Genomic DNA, 20,598 nt, shown 5'->3' on the forward strand with positions numbered 1-20,598 from the left:
ATAATATTGCCAAATGCCCAACCTAAATTTAAAAATGATAGTGAGCTACAATCTAAACTACTTTTAAAAATTCAGTATTTTAAAAACACTTGCATATAAATTCACTGTGCCAAAGAAAAGTCTGCCATAATAGTTCTCCACAAGTTTATGCACAGGTACAAAAGTTGAAAAGCTGCCTAAGTAGGTCAAGACAAGGATATTGTTCATCATCTCCATTCCAAGCAAACACAAATAATTGTCTGTACCAGATATAAATAAGCAATGTGTCAGCTAAAGCCATAAAACTAAACCAGAAAACTGCATTGCGTATAGTACTAAGGAACACTCACCAGTAACAAGTGTAGTTTCAACTGTTGATTATTCAACATTGTGAATGTACATAGCAGAAATGACTGAAGTGCTTAGTTAGAAAGCATATGGGCAACAGCAATTTATTCCCCCTTTTGCCTCTACTGGGATGGAAACCCACCACAATAAAAAGATCAATCAAGACCCCATTCATATTAGCACAACCTGGGCATTCCTTTGGTAACACAAACTACCCTTCAATTTCAAGTTATTAAAAATTATGGCACAAAAACTGCAGTTCTTCAGTCTAAATTACCATTAATGCTACAAAATATGAGCACCATAAGCAGAAGCTACAAACCCCCATGTAGCACAGGTTATCATACACCATGGTTCTGAAATGCCACTGATTACCAATTTCTAAAGTGGAGAACAATACACACATTACTATATCATGAGTGAGGATGAATTTCTACGCCATCAATTCCATAATTACAAGAATTAAAAGATATAGCAATAAATGTGTTACATGCTGAACAACAAATACTCAAGATGAATTACAGACCTGGTCCATAGTCTGGAAGAAAACAATCTACACCCCATACATAAATCTCCAAGTTATGTCCAGTATTTTATATAACATACAAAAGGCATGTTTCATAACAGTGGGTACAATTCCATAAGAGGAGAGATCATCTGAACTGGTGGACAACGATCATGAGAGATCAGGGGCCCAGGGAACTAAATTCAATTTGACTTCCAAATAGTTATATTGCAAAATACTTTCAGACACAAGGGAAGTTTCAAAATGAACAGAGCTAAACTCTTAAATTTATGCATGAAATCTTAATGTTTAAAAAAGGTTTTAAATAAGGAGCAGGGCTAAATCTTACCTCCTGAACAATTTTTTTTAGAACTTAAGAAACTATTATACATTAACAAATTTCACACATGGTTTAAATTACAATTTTGAAGTACAAATAAATATGCATGGTATATTGGATAGCAGATCATAAATTTTACATTTTATGCACCACAATAATACTTAACAGAAGAGCCTTTTAAACACAATCTAGATCATGTGCATATTCTTCCAAATATCAGCAAGACTTTGTTGAAGGAAAATGGTATATTAGTTTTAAAAAACTTTACAGCTTACTGTTAAAAAAAGTATTCAATGTATCCAAATGAAAAGTAAATAAGGATTGTATGGGAAAAGTTTTTAAACCATGCAGACGCACACATTATGTATACTTATGTATGTGTTACAATACTTTATTGGTGGACTTAACCCAAATTAAAAGTTATAAAATCATCAAAACAATGAGCTAACAGCAGAATTTTGCAGATCTAATGTTCATGTCTGTGACAATCAATTTCTATAGAATTAAACTGGCTACCAAAATGTTGGCTTGATGTTATTAGTAACACAAGCGAGTATTCAAAACGACAGGCCATCCCTGGGTTACAAAAGCCCAACTTATGGACACCCCTACATATGAACGAGCTCCCATTATATTATTAAATTCAAATATCTGACGCACGCACATACATTTGTTCCAATGAATGGCAGAACTAGTTTACTCTCTCTCCAATTTTAGTAATTGTTCTTTCTTATCAGTCTTGTGCTTTTGATGCCATCCGTGGAGGTATAGTTACCATATCAAGTAATTTTTGTGCATTTTCCAGCTTATGGACAAAATCAACTTAACTTCTATAAAAACAGAACTGGTTTGTTACCCAGGGATGGCCTGTAATTTGGCTCTGATATTAACAAATTCTTCTTTAGAGAATGTAATCACATTACCCATATAGCTTTGAAGATTCAAGTTAAGTTAATGCTCCAAGCCAGGGGAGCAAGCGCAGTTAAACTTAAATAAAATTGTAATCAGGAATAAGAAAGCAAGCTTAATTATTGTTTAGTGTGCCATTTTTAATAAAGTGTCCAATTTCATTTAATAGAAATCAAGGTATTTCAATATACTAATCCTTACTTTCCAAAACCTAGCTTTCGTTTTCCAAAAGTCACTTCACGTTGATGCTTAGAATCTTAAATATTCAAGTTACAATAAGAATAGACAAGTAAAATAATAGTCTGTTGGCCAATAATACAAAGAAAACTCCTTTTCCGCATTCAAAATGTGGACTGCTGCCTTCTTTTGTGTTCTGTTGACTGCACTGCAACTATTACCAGTTTTATGTTGCTTTGTTAATCTAGCTTTTATGAAGCCAACTCAAAGCCATTGAATTTACCAGGTTTTCTATGCACCTACAATTTCCTCAATACACTTGGACAATCTCTGCATACCTAAACCTTAAAAAACTCTTTTCTCCCACCTCCCCCCACGCCCCCCCCCCCCAAAAAGGAAAGTATCAATACATATATGCAATGGCATCCCTTCTCATTAATTCATCCAACACAATTCACCTTCAATCTAAAGAACACATTAATTTAAAGGTTTGAATGAGGCAAATGCCATTAGTTTAGTGAATGGGCAGGATGCTTGGCCACTGTACAACATGTAACATGGCAAATGCAGACAATGAAATAGCAAACAAAATTACAAAAAATATTTAATTTTATATTCAAACTTCACCATCCACTGCTGATTTATATCCAGTCCCGATCCCATGTTGAGTTTTTGTAAATCAAGGACCAATACCATTAACATACCTTATATTACATTACACTTTATATTTAATTTTCCTGCGACTAATGTTGAATTTGTACTATACTTAAAATAAAAGCACATCATCGACTTCCACTAGACAATAAAATACCAACTCTAATTTTATCACATCCTTCTAAATAAAAAATAAAGTTTAATGTACAGTAGTTACATAGCATCTAATCCTAGGTAGGTTTTTGTAAATAGATTTTCTGAAGGGTTAGATCATTTGAATCACACAATTAGTTAATACCTTTACATTTACTCTCTTAATATATTGGATCTATTTATTTCTCATAAACTTCTATAATGCTGAATGGCTGCAGGATGGTTAACATGCAACAAAGGAAATTAGAAAACAAAGCTCAAACAACATGCTGATCTATCAGCACAATTCAAAATAAAACAATAAGTCTGCAGATCAAGTTTTCACCATGTATTTATTTTCCTTACACATGTACAAGTGATTCAGGAATATACAAAGTTCTACTGCAAGGGTTAATTATATTTAGTTCTTGTTCTGAGATGTGAAATGTACTGTCAACTTGTTTTAAATCAATTTGATCTGGAAAGTTGTTCAATCAAAATACTTGAGGCTAGAATTTAACTGTACTAACCTCATTCATTCACATCTAGATCATCGCCAACAAGGTACAATTTCCAGTTACTTTTTATTTATCAATTGGTTTCAAAAGGTAAGCAAAAACAAAACTAAAGAAATACAAGATGGAATTTAAAAACCAAACTAAGTTGCAATGAAGATAATTTTTTTCAAAATTGCGAGACTTTGATGTCCTATCAGCACCGATCATCTTACAATGCTGTCAGCTGGACCTGGACTTCTCTCAAACTTTGAGAAAGTACTATGACTCCATAAAGGAACACAAACAATCCACACTGTATATTTAATCTAATGCTAATCAGATAAAATTCAAGGTAAATGTATAAAAATAAATGATTAAACTTCAATATCTTTTAGATTGAAATTAAAAGATGATTTTCTTCTATCTTGATAATTATAGTTTATATTTTAATGCTACTATTTTTTCCAAAATAGCTTTTAAAGGTTCACACTTATTATCTCCAAATACATTTCACCCCAAAAATCAACTGCTCTCCCCTGCTCTACTGCACTAATAGTTTCCTGGCCTTTACAACATCTAAAATTTATACTCAGCCTCTCATGAATATTCTAATTGCAGTCTATATTTCACAGCCAACAAGTGTCAATTAACTGTGAGAGGGGTAGATGGAGTAAGGAGGAAGGGAAAGAAACTGTGTGATCAGGTGTGGGGTTGGGAAAGAAGGGGTGTGTGGGTGGGAAGGGCAGAGATGGTGACAGTCTACTCCTCCTCACTTGTATCCACCTGTGGCTTGCCAGCTCTTGCCCCGCCCCCAGCCCTCACCTCTTTATACTGGCCATCACCCCTCTATTCTTTCAGTCCAGGTGAAGGGTCTTGAACCGAAACATAGAACATCCACTTCCCTCCACAGATGCTGCCCGACCTGCTGAGTTCTTCCAGTAGCTCATTTTTTTTTTACTTTTATGACAACTTATTCAGTCTCACGAGTTAATTACATACTATTTGTTTAAGTGCCACACATTTTACCTTTGGCAAGTCAGACCACAGAACTTAGAACAGTACAGTACAGGAACAGGCCCTTTAGCCCACAATGACTATGCCAAACACAATGCCAAGTTAACCTAAATCTCTTCTGTCTGCATACGGTCCATATCCACCCATTCCCTGCATATTCACGTGTCTATCTAAAAGCCTTTTAAATTCCACTATCGTATCTGCTTCCATCACTTCTCCTGGCAGCTCGTTCCAGGCGCCTACCACTCTGTGTAAAAAAAAACTTGCCCTCCATGTCTTCTTTAAACTTTTCCCATCTCACATTAAATGCATGCCCTCTAATGTTAGATATTTCTACCTTCGGAGAAAGATTCCGATGCTATCGATGCCTCTCATAACTTTATAAGTTTCTATTAGGTCTCCTCTCGACCTCTGACACGCCAGAGAAAGATATAAAGACAAAGATACCTCAAAGTTGTGCCCTTTTCATATGTTACTTAAGCAAGCTACATTAACTTCAGCCCTCCAATTTCAAGTAACAAATCCTGATCCACTATTTTACACAAGTATTTCCAAAATCAAGCACCATAACATTTACAATTATAGCTGCTGTGGAGAAAAATTGTACCTTTACATTTGATCTACTTGCAGGAGCTATTTCTGTGACTTCAGTTCAAAGGTTGAAATATATGAACTATTATTGCTTTGCTACAATACTGCTGATGGAATATTGCCACTATTATAGATTAGTTCCTTCCTTAGCTATATTGAATATACATTTAACTTATCATGAGAGGAAATGTTATAGTCAAACTTACTGCATTAGTACAAGTTACATTGATGACTATGGGTTCTGGAAAGAAATTATCCCTGTTTCCGTTTATCTCATCCCATGGATGCAAGAGAAAAATTACCTCATCAGAATGCAATTGAATTGCATCTTGGAAGGGGAGAAGATTTTTCCTCAACATCAAGGCTTCATTTGACCAAGTGTGGCATCAAGGGAGATCCAGTCCAATGGCTGGAGTCATACCTCACATGAATGATGATGGTTGTGGTTCTTGGAGGTCAATCATCCCAGCCTCACGACACTTCTGCATGAGTTCCTCATGGTAGGTCCTAGGACCAACCATCTTCAACTGCTTCATCAATGATCTTCCTTCCATAAGATCAGAAGTGGAGCTGATGTTGGGTGGCTGGGGTGGTTGTGGTCACCACTGACTAAATGTGGCCACAACAGCAGGTCAAAGGCTGGGTATCTACAGTAATGAAATGGCTAACACCCCAAAGACATGTCAGCAATACTCTCCCCTTGTTGGGTGAACAGCTCGTGAAGCCTGACACCATGTCGGACTAAGCAGGCTGCACCCTAAACATTCATTCCCTCCACTACTCATGCACAGTGACTGCACTGTGCATCATCTACAAAATGCACTACTCTACTCAATTAGCACCTTCCAAATATGTGACCTCTACCACCAATGAGGATAAAGACTTCAGCCACATGGGAATACCACCTCCTACAGGTTCCCTTCATTGTCACCGAGTCTAAATCCTGGAACTCCCTACCCAAGCATGGGAGTTCCTTCACCAGAATGATGGCAGCAAGAAGATGGCTCACACATCTTCTCAAGGTCATTCAGAGATGGACAATAACTGGTCTTGCCAGTTATGCACAGATCCTGAAAAATGAATAAACAAAAAAGATGGTAGACTTGACATTCTGTAAGAGCTAAACAAACTTCATATGAACTGAGGTGAATCATTAGGCATTTATATTAATGACCAACTACTTCTGGAATAAACCTATTGCATATTACAGCCGTTCTGGAATTTCACTCGTAATACTCACAGGAGGAAATGTCAGGTTTTAACTAAATGTTAGAATTTACAGCATAGGAAACTCAGCAGATACAGTAATTTTCTTGATCTGTACAGCTCCAAGGCCCTCAAACACACAACTTAAATTAGTTTCCCTGCCCAAAATCCTTCTACATTTTACCTCTGAATCTATTTTATAGATAAAATCTTTTTCCAAAATATGATTCCAGGAAAGCATTCAGTGTTTTAAATAACCTTCCAGCATTAATCCTGATTCTCTGTTTGCTTGCTACCAACATAAACCAGAGACGCATTATAGCTTTGTATGACTTTGAAATCTCATTTTAACCTTATTTCTTCAAATGGAAAAAACACAATTTTAAAGCTTTTTCCTTCAAAGCCATAATCTCTCACTTCTGTATTTTTTCTTAGTGAACTGTCATAGAATATGACCCTAATATATTAGACTTGGAGGTTCCCAAAAGTGCACAAATAGAATTGATGCTCAACTAATGTCCTGAACAACTATAATTTTTTCCATTAATAGAAAATCCATTGCCCATGTATTAAACAAAATTCTATCTGCTATTTTTCTGGCCCTTTTGCTTTTAAAATCTATCCAGATTCCTGACAGCTCTACTCCTTCATTTATAATAATTTCACTATTTTATATGTAGACGTTTTCATGAGTCTTTTTTATCCCCAGAAAACTCTGGCAAGTCTGGTAAAGATCAGTCTCCCTACCATCTTCCTCTGAATTTGCTGTGCACTCAAACTTTGATAACAGGAAAGACTGTTATCACCCATCTCATACCAGAGACTAGATCATTTGAATAAATGCAAACAAATAAAGCCCTGAATTCCAGAGGCATGCCATTTCCTACATTGTGCCAATTTGAAGAAAAACATCAAATTAACTTTAACCTACATCTTTTACAGTGCTTGCATCACAGCCTTATACTTGCAGACAGAAATAACATCCTAGTCTAGAAATTCTTTTGCATTTCAAAAGGCAACTTACACAGGCCTTGCACGGGGGGTCTGTCCCACGCACACAATGCCCCTCTCCACAACAGTACTTTATGACAGGAGACTCAAGGGATTGGCTATATTAGATGCGTACATAGGCCTTGCATGCTATTTCTCTATTAGTGGAAAACAAGGTAGGTCATAGATGAATAATGGGGGGGAGGGGGAAAGAATGAAAGGCAGGGTTTTGAACATAATACTTGTTGGAATAAGGCCTGGGAATGCTCACACAGATTCTGAGACATGATAGCTGAGGTGGGGGATGGGTTGAGGGAAAAAACTGCAAGAAGAGTTCTTGGAGGAGCAACCTAACTGAGGATCCATGCATTTGATTAAACAGCCATGGACCAAAACAAGACTGGCCTGCACAAACTCCACAGATAAATGGTTCAACTGCCTTGTTAAGACTGCTTCTGTGCAAATGGCCATGCTGTTTGGATGATGCTTACTGTCACTGCAATGATGACTGGCCTCTATGTGCATGAATATAATATACACAGGAGGACCTGAAAAACTTACTAAACATGATATACACAGAGGTTTAGATTACATTGTTTTGTGCAGTGTATAAATGTGCTGAGGTATGCCAGAAAAAATTCATCAGCCTGAAAGGGCAACTATGGTCTTGTTATATTTTCTTGCATTTGACCATAAAATGTACAACTTCATAAACAAAATTAAACCATTTATCATGAACTCCTCTCCTTCAAAAGTAAAAGAAAATTTACACCTGACTGAACAGTACTATTTGTCTTAATACACCTGTACATCCACCCATAATTAAATGCAAACTCCTGCAAATTTTTGAAATATCCTTTTGACTTGAATACATTTCTTAATACTATCTTTACTTCTACACGAAACTGTAATATCTTGAAATATTAGTGTTGCAAATACTGATGCAGATATCAATAATAATTTCCTTAAATTCAACAAATCTACAAAGGGATTTAGAATACTTTGACAGTTTACCTGCTCTTAATCAACAGAAGCTGAAAGAAACATCTTTCAGCCATCAATGCTAAATATTAGACCCTGCTATTGACAATATTTAATATACAATCATTTGTTCACAGCATAGCACCAGTAAATAAAATTAAAGTGTCAGTTTAAAAATCAGCTTAAAGAAATACATACAATATGTACATACTGAAAGGGATTGTGGCATTAGTATTTCTTAAATACCATAAATTTTACATAAACTTATAGTGCTACCTTTCAAATCCTTTAACTTCAGAGACAGCAGTTTGGTAAATGCCCTTCAAAATTGGATTTAAAGTATGAAATGTAAGGTTTTGGCAGAAGTTACAGTTTTCATTAGTACTGTATTGAAGCTTTCTATAAATGACATGGCATCCCACAGCACAAACACAGATAGATATCTTAACAAAGGAGGAAATAATTCCAAAGATCTAAGTGAACTCAATATAGCAGAAAGAAAAGTCAGCAAACAGTTTTGTAAATAACAAACAGGAAATACGATACGGACAGGTATTTTGTTAAGAAGAAAGGAATTCATCAGTACAGTGTTGAATTTTAAAAAAGTACAGCTCAAGAAAGAACAAGCTTTGAAAGGTTTTGGCTATAGCACCATTTGTGCTCATATAAAGATAAGCCACCAAACTGTCAGAACAAAAACTATTAGGAGTGACATTATGAAAGGAATGCGAGGGTGCTCAAGTGCAATAGAATAGAGGTGGCAAGGTTTTGTTTTGGTTTTGTCATCAGGCATCTGAATGGAAACCCTTTGAGAATTTTCTTCTTTGCTTTCTTGTGCAAGTGAAATCCCTGTGGTTTCCTGCTTTCCTTTTATCTCATCTTCTTCCTGTACTAACAGAGGCATTTTCTTTGTCTGCTTTCATGACAGAAGACCAAGAGAAAAAGAAATGAACAAATGCAAGATGGGAAAGTAAGTATGAAGTTAAAAAAAGATGTGCAAAGAGAAAAGGGAACAAAGTGGCAAAGGAAGGAAAAGGATCAAAAAAATGTGGTGAAGATTTGGGTTTCAGGGATTTTCCTACGTGGATTTTTAAATCTGAACTTCAAAATTGAAAATAAAAATGATAGCAAGAATGATATTTTTAGAAACAAGGAGGAAAGGAAAAAAAAGAATAAAATGTAAAATATTATAAGCAGAACAGGGTTCACTTGCAATTTGGTAGCTTTTGTTTGGAAAATGTATGGTCATTTCTTCATGCAACCTTTAACCAGCCATGCACTGTTTAATAGGCATTCATAAAGCTCAGCATTATAAGTCTTCACAGTTAATTTTTCAAACTGCAAGAATAGAATAACTTATGTCTGTCATCTAGCAACTAAAATACAACTCAGCGCTGATGAGATCTGCTTCAGCAAATAAAATATCAGCATTCACAGCACAATTATAACCACTTTACCTCTGGCCCACCAAGCTTCTTTTCAGAATGTAAACCTGAAATCACCATGGCCTGTACGTGGATAAAGTTATTAGTTTTAGATATTACAGGATACAATTACCATATACACTTTTGCTTTAAGAGCAACAAAGAGATGGGCTACTTATCAAGCACCTGGTTCAAAAAAAAACCCAAATCTAGTGTCTTACATCTAAACAGAGGAAAGTATGAAGCAATGAGCAACAATTTGACTGTGACTGCTTGGGAAGTTATTTTAAAACAGTATGAGGGTAGACAGACAGTGGCTAGTGTTTAAAGAAATAATACATGATTCGTCAAAATTACATATTCCTTCAAGGCACTAAACTTCAAAAGGAAAAGTATGTATCCAAAAGGAGAAATTAAAATACAGTATTAAGTCACAGTAAGGGGCTTGTATAGTTGCCAGAAATAGCAATAGGCCTAAAGAGGTTGGTGGCATTTTAGAACTCAACAAAAGTTGACCAGGAAACTTACAAGGAAATATAGTACATGAGAGAGTAAGCTATTGAGAAACTTACAAACTGACAGCAACAACTTCAATAGGTACATAAAAGGCCAGCGAGGGTATCTTACAGAGAGAATTTTAATGCCAGAGAAGTTAAACAAACACCATGTTTCCAACTTCACAGAATATGCAAAAAAAATGCCAGAAATATTAGAGAATCAAAAAACTGATGAAAACTAGTATTATTTAAAACAAGATACTAGAGGCTGCCTGGCCTGCTGAGTTCCTCCAGCATCAGTGTTTTTTCATCCAGATTCCAGTATCTGCAGTCCTTTGTCTCTCTAACATACCAGAGAAGTTGGTGAACATGAAGAGTGATAAGTTCCAAGAATGATCTACATTTCATTGTTTTGAAAGATATAGCTATGGCGATGTTGGATGCATTGTCTATCATCTTTCAGAATTCTATAGATTCTGCAAGGGCCCCTGCAGATTGGAGGGCAGCAAAGGCAATTGCTAATTAAGGAGAAAGAAAACTGGGAGATATTGAGCTATTAGTCTAAATGTCAGTTGTTAGGAAAGAGTTGGAATCAAAAGTGAATATTGCAATATAACAGAACATTGAGAAAGAATAATAGGATTAAGAAAAGTCAGTATGGATTTATGAAAGGGAAATAGTGTTTAATTAACTTAGGAGATGACTGGTAGAATAATATGGGAATGTAACATATTTAGCTTTTCAGCAGGCTTTTAAGGTGGTCCCACAGAGAAAGTTGGTCCACAAGGTTAGAGCATGTGGAATTGGGAGTAATGCACTAGCATAGATGAGAATTGGTTAACAGACAGGAAGTAAAGAATGGGAATAACTTGTCCCTTACAGGTTGGCAGGACATTACTAATGGGTAGTTGCAAGAACCTAAAAAATGTCTCATTTCCAAACCTGAGATGGTGCAAATTTAAGTGGAATTGCTAGTGGACAGGAGGATGTAAAGAGACTTCAACAGGATTATAGACAAACTGAGTGTGTGGGTGAGAACATGGCAGATTAAATGCAAGGTGGAAAAATGTTACATCATCCACTTTAGTGTACAAAACCAAAAATGGTGACAGAATGAGACAATGTTGATGTTCAAAAGGGACCGGTGTTCCTGTACAGAAGTCACTGAAAGCCAACTTATAGGTCCAGCAATCAATTAGAAAAGCAAATGGTACATCAGCCTTGATTATGAGAGAATTTGGGTACAGGATTAAAGTCCTGCTGCACTTATATAGAAATTTGATGAAACTGCCGCTGAATTATTGTGTAATCTTGTTCTTCTTTCCAAAAAACTTGTCATATAAGAGTACAATGAAGGTGCACTAGACCAGTTCTAGCAATGACAGATTTGCCAAAAGATTAAACTAAAGGCCTAGTTAAAAGGTCTACTGAGAAGTGACTTCATCAAAAGTTAAAATTCTTACAGGGCTCAACAGGGCACATATTTCCCATGGTTGTGGAGTCCAGAACCAAGGATCACTGGTCTTGGAATAAAGGGTAGGCCGTTACAGCACTGAGGTGGAGCTGTGAAACAGCAGCTCTATTTGCTGCACAACTGTTCTGCCTACATCATGTGGTTAATGATCTTAAATCAGGAAGTCCTTAAATTGCACCAAGCTTTACTTTGGTATGAATTTTGAAACAAAATTAGATCATGAAACTACCACCTCATCTTACAATGACTGCAGATATCTTAGACATTGTATTTACTGAATAAATTACCAAAAAAGAAATATACTAATTAACAAGGCCTGGTTATTCCTTGTTTTTATCTCATGCTGATTTTCACTCAAAAACCAATTCCTGAGAAAAGATCTGGTTGATATTTACGGAATTTTATTGGCAGAATGACAGCATTACCTAAACAAGGTGAACACTGCTCCATAACCTCCAATTTTCACAGGAGTCCATCACGTGACAGATTCTAAAGTACTTCTAGCCATCAAAATTACCTCAGCGCACACCTTTGACTCATTCCCATTGAAAAACCCGAATATCTTGGCGACCTAATATTCAGCAACATTCATCAGCTCTTTTCCCTTAAATTTTGATCTCTAGTCCTTCAAAATTACCACAACCTACTCTTCAAAACAAACACCAGAACCTTACTGTCTCATTCTCTTCAAAGTCATTAATTCCATTATCTCCAGCTCTGCAGTCTCCTTCATTATATCCTGCTAGAATTCCTTTTACCCATATTTGACAAATTTTCAAGATGTACAAAAAAGAAAAAATTGAAGTATAACTTAATGTTTCTCTCTAGTGAGTGACTGCACCATATACTAATTGCCTTCCAATGTATTCCCAAAGAATAACAATCTTGAATTCCATAGATAGCATGAGACACTAAAATAACAAAAGGGTTTGTGCAGATTTAGAAGAATCTTTTTTCCTTCAAATCATTAGGTTTTCAATGTGAAACATATAGAAATGAATCATTCAATTTTAATGCTTCAAATGCACTTTTGAAACAGCAAGGGGAGAGTTGTTGATGCACTGAAAGTTCCCAACTCAAACTTCAGATGTAAGGACTAACAATGAAGCAAATATTTTATTGTGAAAAGCTGATTTACAATGACAATGGTAGAATTTGAGAACCACATGGTGAATGTGTATAAATCCTGTATGTATAGGCAACTTACCTCTAGGTTGGTTATATGCAAACAAGTAATGACAGCTGATGGTGCAACTTTAACTCTTGCTAAAATGAAAGAAGCCAGACTTAGGAAGAGTTAAGGCACCATGGAATTTCTTGAATAATAATGGCAGCAACAGTTACATCGGTACCTTTTAGGGCTGGTTTCTAACCAAGCTAATGTTTGAATCATTTTATGATGATGATTAGGGTTTCAAATGGTTAAAAGAAAACAATTCCACAAATGCATTTTTGGTGAAACATTATATGATTGTTAGTGCCAAATCAGCTCCCCCCCAAATATAATGCAAAATTTGTTAAGTATCAACAACATTAGCATGGTTTCCACGTCAGAATACATTCAGTTGTGACCTACGTGGATCCAAAAAGGAATAGCATCATTTTAACGCATTGCTGTGTAACTCTCAAAAAAAAATCAACCTTAAAAGGCACAATTCCCAGGGCAGCCAGGCAAGAGTCACACAGAAGCTACCGAGGAGGAAGAGGGGGCTGCAAGGAAGACAAGTCTTCGCAACTGTGCATTTCCATGCCTTCTTCCCTAGAGTCAGTTACCCTCCCACATCCTACACTGCCTTTCCCATCAAGCTCTTTATGCAAGCACAGACAAGCACCTTGGACTGTGCATGAGCTGTCTCTAGCAAGTTTTGGAGTTGCCTTGCAAAGTGTCCTGATGGTCAGTAGAGTAACCCATTTATATGGCAAATAAATGAAGAATGCAACACACTGTGCTCTTCAATTTTTTCCTCAATGGCAGTTGTTTCCTGGACCTAGGACCTCCAATTTATGTTGTAAGCTGTTGAAATGTGTGTTGCACCATCAGTGCACGTCTAACGCTGGGAAAAATTTTGGACATGCTACTGGAAGTGTCCACTCCAATTTTGTGAGTGACAAAATTTTGCCTGCAAATGATCACTAATGTGATATACTCGGGATCACACAGCTCTAAAACAAAATGCTAACCAATCCAATTTCTAGGCAGATATATTAATGACAAGTATTTATCAAACTTGTAAAGCACAAGAAAGAATATTCCAAACATGCCAAAGAATATTAAGACTTAAATACCAAACAAAAGAATAACTTCAATGATTAAATGTTCAACAAGACAATACCAGGGTCCTCACAACAGAATAATTTCAAATACCATCCATTCTTTCTACAATGGACCCCTCAGTTCTAATCAACCTCCTATGTAATATCTCAATCCCATCAAAATTGACTTAACAGGACTCTTTGCTATGGCACTCTCTCTTATTCAAAAGAGGTTAAAACACAAGATGTGCATTGTAAGCTGACTTACAAGCACTTTTCAAGAGCTGAACATTTCTTGGGATTCAAACTTTGAGTTAAAATAAATTGGAAATACATCAAACAAGAATTCAGTTTATTGCACATGCCGCTAGCCAGGTTACGTTACAGGACGTTACGTTATCTTCGCGTTACGGGAGGGAGTGCATGAGGTTGTGTTCCTAGAAAACAGTCTGTGTTGCGATTTCCCGTTACATGAAGACGTTATCTGTGCATGTGTCAAAAAACGAGAGAGTTAAAGAAGTCTTTTACATTTACTTTCTTTTTCTTTCCCCCACATAAATTCTGAGAGAGCAAACTTCATTCCATTTCGGAAATTTTTAGGTAGTGATTCAGTAAGGGTGAATTTTCGTTACCTGGACAGCCATGATGCGGTGATCGCCTGTATACATTTAAATCATAAATACATCAAATTGGTCAAGTAAAAAAGTGGATGCTCTTTGGCCTGATTAAATGTAATGCAATTATGGTGGCAGGCACTTTAGGCAAGAACTTCTGGATGCAGCTGTAGAATTCTAACAAATGATTTCAAATTTCCAAATCTCTAGTTTTTAAATCGCTTCAAGTTCAGTCTGTCTTGTGTTTGGTTCCACAATTATGGAGATGCAGGCCATTTGCTTTCCAAATCTCTGCCAAAAATCTGCTGTGTAGTCAGATCAGGAACTCCACAGAATAATGAGATGATTTAGTTGAAATGAACTCAGAGGGATTGACAGGGTGGATGCTAGGAGGATGTTTCCTCTAATCAAGGCATCTAGAATCAGGGGACAAAAAGTTTCATTTTTTGAGGTCACCCATTTCCAGTGGGGGTGAGGAGGAATTTCTTCTCTTAGATTTGTGAATCTTTGGAATTCTCTATCCCAATGCGCCACGGAGGTGCAGCTGTTGAATACATTCAAGGTGGAGACTGAAGTTATAAGAGAGTCAAGAAATATGGGGAGTGAGTGGAAGAATGTAGTTAAAGCCAAGACTGGATCTGCCATGATGGTATTAAACAGCAGAAAAGACTTGAGGGTCTGATTAGCCTAGTCTTGTTCTTGTTACTTATTGCTCTACTTCCATTAACCCAAAATATTTATCAGATGAAATAGCTTTTCTACATCTTTTTCTTTATGTACCAATATAAGAAAGCTATTTTTTTTTAATGAAGGCAAAAAAAATATCAAACTTACTTCTTCTGTGCCAGCTTGAACTTGTCCATTGACATTCAAGGTCCTAAAAGGCGAGTGTGCCGAGAGCCGTTTATCCCATTCACTGGGGCGTGGTTCAGGTACAGACTCCATAAAGTTCCGCTTTAGTTCACTGATACTGGCGTGATGTTTCATTATTTCATCCTGGGTTTTGTCTAGATCCTATTACAAACAATTAAGGAGAGAAACATTTTTAATTCCACAGATTTTTTTTTGACAAGTTAAAAGGTGTGGGTCATTCCATTTAAAAGGGACCAAAGATTAATTTGGTATTTTTGAGGGAAAGCAAGCAAAATATTGTATATTTTATTCAAATATATCTTGTTATAAAATATATTTGTATAATTAGCTTTGTTATTTAAATTTAGTACAGAATTCTAATGAAAAGCAAAACAAAAGCATTCAAATTTTTAACTATTTCTTTCCTTCTTCTCAAGGAGTACAGTCCAGGAGTTACGTCTTGTGACAACCCTCTAGAACCTTATCCAGCTGGTCATTCTTCATGGATGGAATTGAGAAGTGGCTGTTGTCAAGCTGTGTGTTTGTGCTGGGGTATTCCAACTGATCTCAAATTTACTCTCAACTAATCCACCCACTTTCCAGTGGGGGTGATGGGCAGAATATTTTCCTAGTTTAGGAAGCCATTTAAGGAATTTAAATTCTTTCCCTCCCCCCTCACCAAAAAGCAAACAAAAATAGATTTGACTGACCATTTTAGTGAATACCTCTGTACAACATCAAAGTCTTCAAGTAAACTGCTCAGTAGTGAATACTCTGAAAATCAATGAATCAATATGGAAACCAGAAAGAAACAAAACTTCCAAACTGTATGGTTTGGTCATTAAGCAGCATCACCACAAATCCTACTTTTCTTCCAGCTGCCTATTAACTTACCACAATGTTTGAACACAGGCACAGATGAAATGGAACACGCACAGGCCAGAAGCAACAAAATCTTTGTTCTCTTTATAAGCTTATGGATAGGAAGATGGTAAAGCAGTACATTGCAACGTAAAGAGACAGTGAGCAGAATTAGCATTAAATTTGTTTGATATGTCCAAAAATTTAAAGCCAAAGTGATCCTTTGAACTTTCCACTCCCATTTTTATATGATTGTAAGTATCACTTTGCTGGACCTTATATGCAAATTTTGCCGCTATTTATGGGTACAAGAACAGAAGAAGCTGAAGTGGGAGCAGGCCAATCAGCTCTCAGGCCTGCTCCACTATTTAAATAAGATCATGTCTGATTCCTTTTTACCTCAGTGCAATTTTCCTGCACTAACCTCACCTTGTCCAATGCCCTTAATGTATACAAAAACCTAAAATGAGCTATTGAATATTTAAAAGGAAGCCTGATCTGAAAGTAACATTTAAAATGCAAAATAAAAGGGGATGGAAACAATGTTAAATACTAAAGATCCAAAAAATCAAATCCAATTCTGTGGTGGTGCTGAAAACTTAATGAAAGTAGGACATTTACCATACATGTACACTAGGTGACTGAAAGTTAGAACAGCTGCTACTTAAAAACTTAAAAGATAGCATAGTTTTCCTGATTAAGTCTGAAATAAAAAAGATTGATGCAGTAATAAAACACTTGAGGATTCCAATTCCCATTCCCAGTTTTCAGTGAATCAGCAGAACTCAGCTAAGATTGCAGTTAAAATCAGCATCAAAAGATCTTCAATTTTTCCATCACTACCCATGATATCTCCTGCAAAGAGCCCATCCGAACACTGAAAAGGTGTTTGGGTTCAGCCGCAGTGATGTTGAATGATGATTAGTTAGCTTCACACATTTAAATAGAACAATTATCTGGTGAACTGCCCAAGGAAATGTTACTGAATGTATTGAACATATTCGGGAGAACTAATTTATAGGGAAGAAATGCCCAGTACATGACTGATGGAAAATTACAACAAATTTGTGTCTCTGGAACTTTGGCTGCTGGTCCAGTAACTAGTGCAGATTAACCAATGGAAACACTGTCTTTTTGAGCCAAAATGCACCACTGTGGTTCAAGAATCACCATAATGTGAGCAGTGTGTCTTATTTTTATCTCCTTTTATATTCATAGAACTATACCAGTGTGCAAACATCAGCATTGCACCTTTGCACTAGTTTCAAAGTAATTTTCTGTTCTAATGTTTCAATCAAGTTAACTGCACATTTGCAAAATGGATCATCTTCATAGACCACCTTCCCATCCATACTTACAAGCAGCTTAAAGAAAAAAAAACACAAACATGCCAATGCTTGCTTATAAAGAAACAGGACTTTTATAAACAAAAAACATAATGTATGTGTCTTGGTCACATGCAGCACATGCAACATTGCATTAAAGCAGCCAAAGAATGAATGCGGAACTGTGGACTAAAGACAACTTGATGATAACAAGCTTTCAGTTCATACAAACCTCCAACATTAAATTGCTATGCCTGACATAAATGTTTTCACCCTCAATTTTCTTTGATCTCTTCTGTGAAATGAAAGAAGGGAAAAAAGAAAAGCACAAAAATTAAAATGTTGTTCTTGTGGCATTGCAAAGTAGCAAATAAAAAGTGTTCAAAAGAAGTTCCATTAGCGCAGCAGAATCTATACAGGATGATCATGGAACCACAAGAACGCTCCCAGATTTGATCACCAAAAGAAAAAGCAGAATGAGGCAATTCATTATTGATGAAGAAACATAATGAGATTAACCAAGGGAAACAACGTTGGATATACAAGGACAAATACGGAGCTATAAAAACATCAACAAATGCTAACCTTACGCATTTTGACGACTTCTTCTCCATCAGGTTTTTGCTGTATGAATGTTATGGAAAGAGATGAAGTTTAGTGAGCCGTGTTCACATGACTTCTAAAGATTTAAAAAAGATTCAAAAAAGATTCAAAAAAGATTCAGTATTTGAACTGGTTTTCATTCCAGTTCAGAAACAAACCTGTAATTTATCATTTGCTGTGGTAGCAACTGGAGTGATTTCAGTTTGCTGTTGAAGGGCCTGTGCATTCAGAAATGAAAAGGAAAGGCTTTAATCATAGGAATCAACTTTTGAGATTTTGAGATTGAGAAATTTATATTTTACATTTCTAAACTTTTATTACAGCTTTCATTCATTAGCAGATTAACACGTGTTCTATTCTCAAGCTATCAAATTGGTCTCTCTGATAACGTTCATGTTACATTTTCATATTTCAATTTAATGAAAAAGATTTACTTCTGCAGTTTATCCTTTGTAAATATCTGTAAATCTCGATATAATTTACTGCATCAACAGATAAAAAAAATCACTTTTTTCTATGTATTCCTGCAGATACACTGCAGTAAAAAGTAGTTCTGCTATAACGTGCATTTCCATAACGTGAATTGGATATAACGCATTGGATGAATTAGTGAACACTATTTGGGCCACATTGGTTACAATGCAAGTTCGAATGGGAACTAGAGAACCACTTAAGAGTTACTTTGGAAATTGGGACGTGATTGGAAATTGACAAGTAATCGTTTCTAGTGATACTCATGCAATGATACTTTATTAAACAATGTAACATATAGCCTTTAGTATTTTTAGCTTGCAGTAACAAAATAAACATAGCGATGAAAAACCACCTTTAGTTTTGAAAAACCTATGGTAAAAATAACTTTGTTAATGCAAGTCTGAAACACTGCAAGTCCTAACCCACTTTTGAGCTTATGACAATTGTTTTTATAATGTGATTTTCCATAATGTGAGGTTTCTTAGAAACATAACCATCATATTATAGCAGAACTACCAGTACTGACTGATGTTTCTAATTTTATCAAAAGGCAAAAAAAAAACAGCAAATGGAGCCCTTCCAGTATATCAATGGCTGTTCCATTTCAAAGGCAGCTCATTTAAAATATTTATCTCATCTTCAGTCCTACATCCAGTGTTTACTTTTAAATTTCAATCTGTAACTGATTTGGTTTTAAAAATCAGCAATGACAATTTGAATTGATGTCAAGAGAGAAAGCCCATCACTTGACCTTCGAGAGACTACTTTGCCATGATTGCACTTCTCTACTGTCAAGCCCAAAAAGGGATAGAATTTACATAAATTTCTTATATTGTCACCTTAAAAAGCTACTTTTGAAAATTTTACACCCACTGACCAGTACTTGAGCTTGAACACCAAAAAAGTTCTTAACTAGAGATCTATGCACTTATAACAAACATCAACACCAGTTTGAAAATTTCACTTAAAATGTTAAGACGAGTATAAATTCAGCTCAAGGTGTACCTTAACTTCTTGGGCTGGTTCCGCCCTTTGGTCAACCAGACGCTCTTCATGTTTTATTTCATCCCTCACTTCCTTTCCAGTCGCATTTGATTCAGTCACTCTTGTCGTCTCAACTGTGGGTGGGCTACTGACTTCTACTGAATGACTTTGAGATGCTATTGGCACAGAAGTGGTCACTGGCCTTGGACTTCTGTCTGGGGTCACAACTACTGCAGCTGTAATAAAATTTATCAAGGTTACTCACTGGTAATATGAAAACATTATTTTTATGAAGTATTTGGTACTTATTTTCATTCCCTAAATGCAGGAAAATGCAAAAATGATTATCAAAAAATTTAGAGATTGAGTAAGCAAGGCAAGTGAACGTAAAAAGAATCCACATGCAAGGTGAGCATAAACACCTTAATCTGTTGTTCATAACAGAATGATTAAAATTTAGCTTGACTGAGGTTCTTCCCTTCAATGCCCTTATCTCCCAACCCACTTAAAAATTCAACATTTAGCAGGATACAAAATATTCTACACTTCACTCAAAATACAATGGAGCAAGAGAAATCAAATTGTAAGCTCCCACTTTCTCTTGTCATTGTGTGACTAAACTAACTGAATGAGGCACAAACAAGGATAAAGTTAATAAGATAGCTCTTATTATGCCCTGTTTCAGTCCTTCTTCATACCTCTGGGTTACCCAAGGGTGCTAACACATTTCTGCTTTCATTTTGTATAATTAAGAAATTTTGGTTGAAAATTGCACTCTACAATCAGGTGACAAATAAACATTATATTTCAAGAGTGACACTAGGGAAGTAGTTCCAATCTTACAATGGAACAAAGGTCACTGATGAAGAGGGTGAAGACAGAGGTATCTAGGAACTGCCCTTAAAAAACAATTC

The 20,598-nt window shown here is 36.0% G+C and overlaps 2 protein-coding genes across 10 annotated transcripts in view; one reads left to right on the forward strand and one right to left on the reverse strand.

The window, feature by feature from the left end:
* tmem200b (transmembrane protein 200B) overlaps positions 1 to 17,849 on the forward strand; it is a 70,156-nt gene extending 52,307 nt beyond the window's left edge. The window contains exons 5-6 of the mRNA XM_052036194.1: positions 9,252 to 9,293; positions 15,875 to 17,849. Of these exons, the coding sequence (XP_051892154.1) occupies positions 9,252 to 9,274 (23 nt within the window). The 3' untranslated portion in view covers positions 9,275 to 9,293; positions 15,875 to 17,849. The remainder of the gene's footprint in view (positions 1 to 9,251; positions 9,294 to 15,874) is intronic.
* Positions 1 to 20,598, reverse strand: part of epb41a (erythrocyte membrane protein band 4.1a) — a 157,201-nt gene that overhangs the window by 13,957 nt on the left and 122,646 nt on the right. For 4 of the 9 annotated variants that reach the window (XM_052036179.1, XM_052036180.1, XM_052036177.1 and 1 more), the window contains 6 exons: positions 19,706 to 19,920; positions 18,385 to 18,444; positions 18,209 to 18,247; positions 17,856 to 17,918; positions 15,420 to 15,599; positions 9,781 to 9,831 (listed from right to left, as the gene is read on the reverse strand). In XM_052036179.1, coding sequence (XP_051892139.1) covers positions 9,781 to 9,831; positions 15,420 to 15,599; positions 17,856 to 17,918; positions 18,209 to 18,247; positions 18,385 to 18,444; positions 19,706 to 19,920 — 608 coding nt within the window. Of the gene's footprint in view, positions 1 to 9,780; positions 9,832 to 14,035; positions 14,456 to 15,419; positions 15,600 to 17,855; positions 17,919 to 18,208; positions 18,248 to 18,384; positions 18,445 to 19,705; positions 19,921 to 20,598 lie in introns of those variants that run through there. The other 5 variants (XM_052036186.1, XM_052036185.1, XM_052036183.1 and 2 more) reach the window with 2 other exon arrangements.

The sequence above is a fragment of the Pristis pectinata genome, chromosome 22, assembly GCF_009764475.1.
Source record: "Pristis pectinata isolate sPriPec2 chromosome 22, sPriPec2.1.pri, whole genome shotgun sequence".
NCBI classification, from domain to species: domain Eukaryota; kingdom Metazoa; phylum Chordata; class Chondrichthyes; order Rhinopristiformes; family Pristidae; genus Pristis; species Pristis pectinata.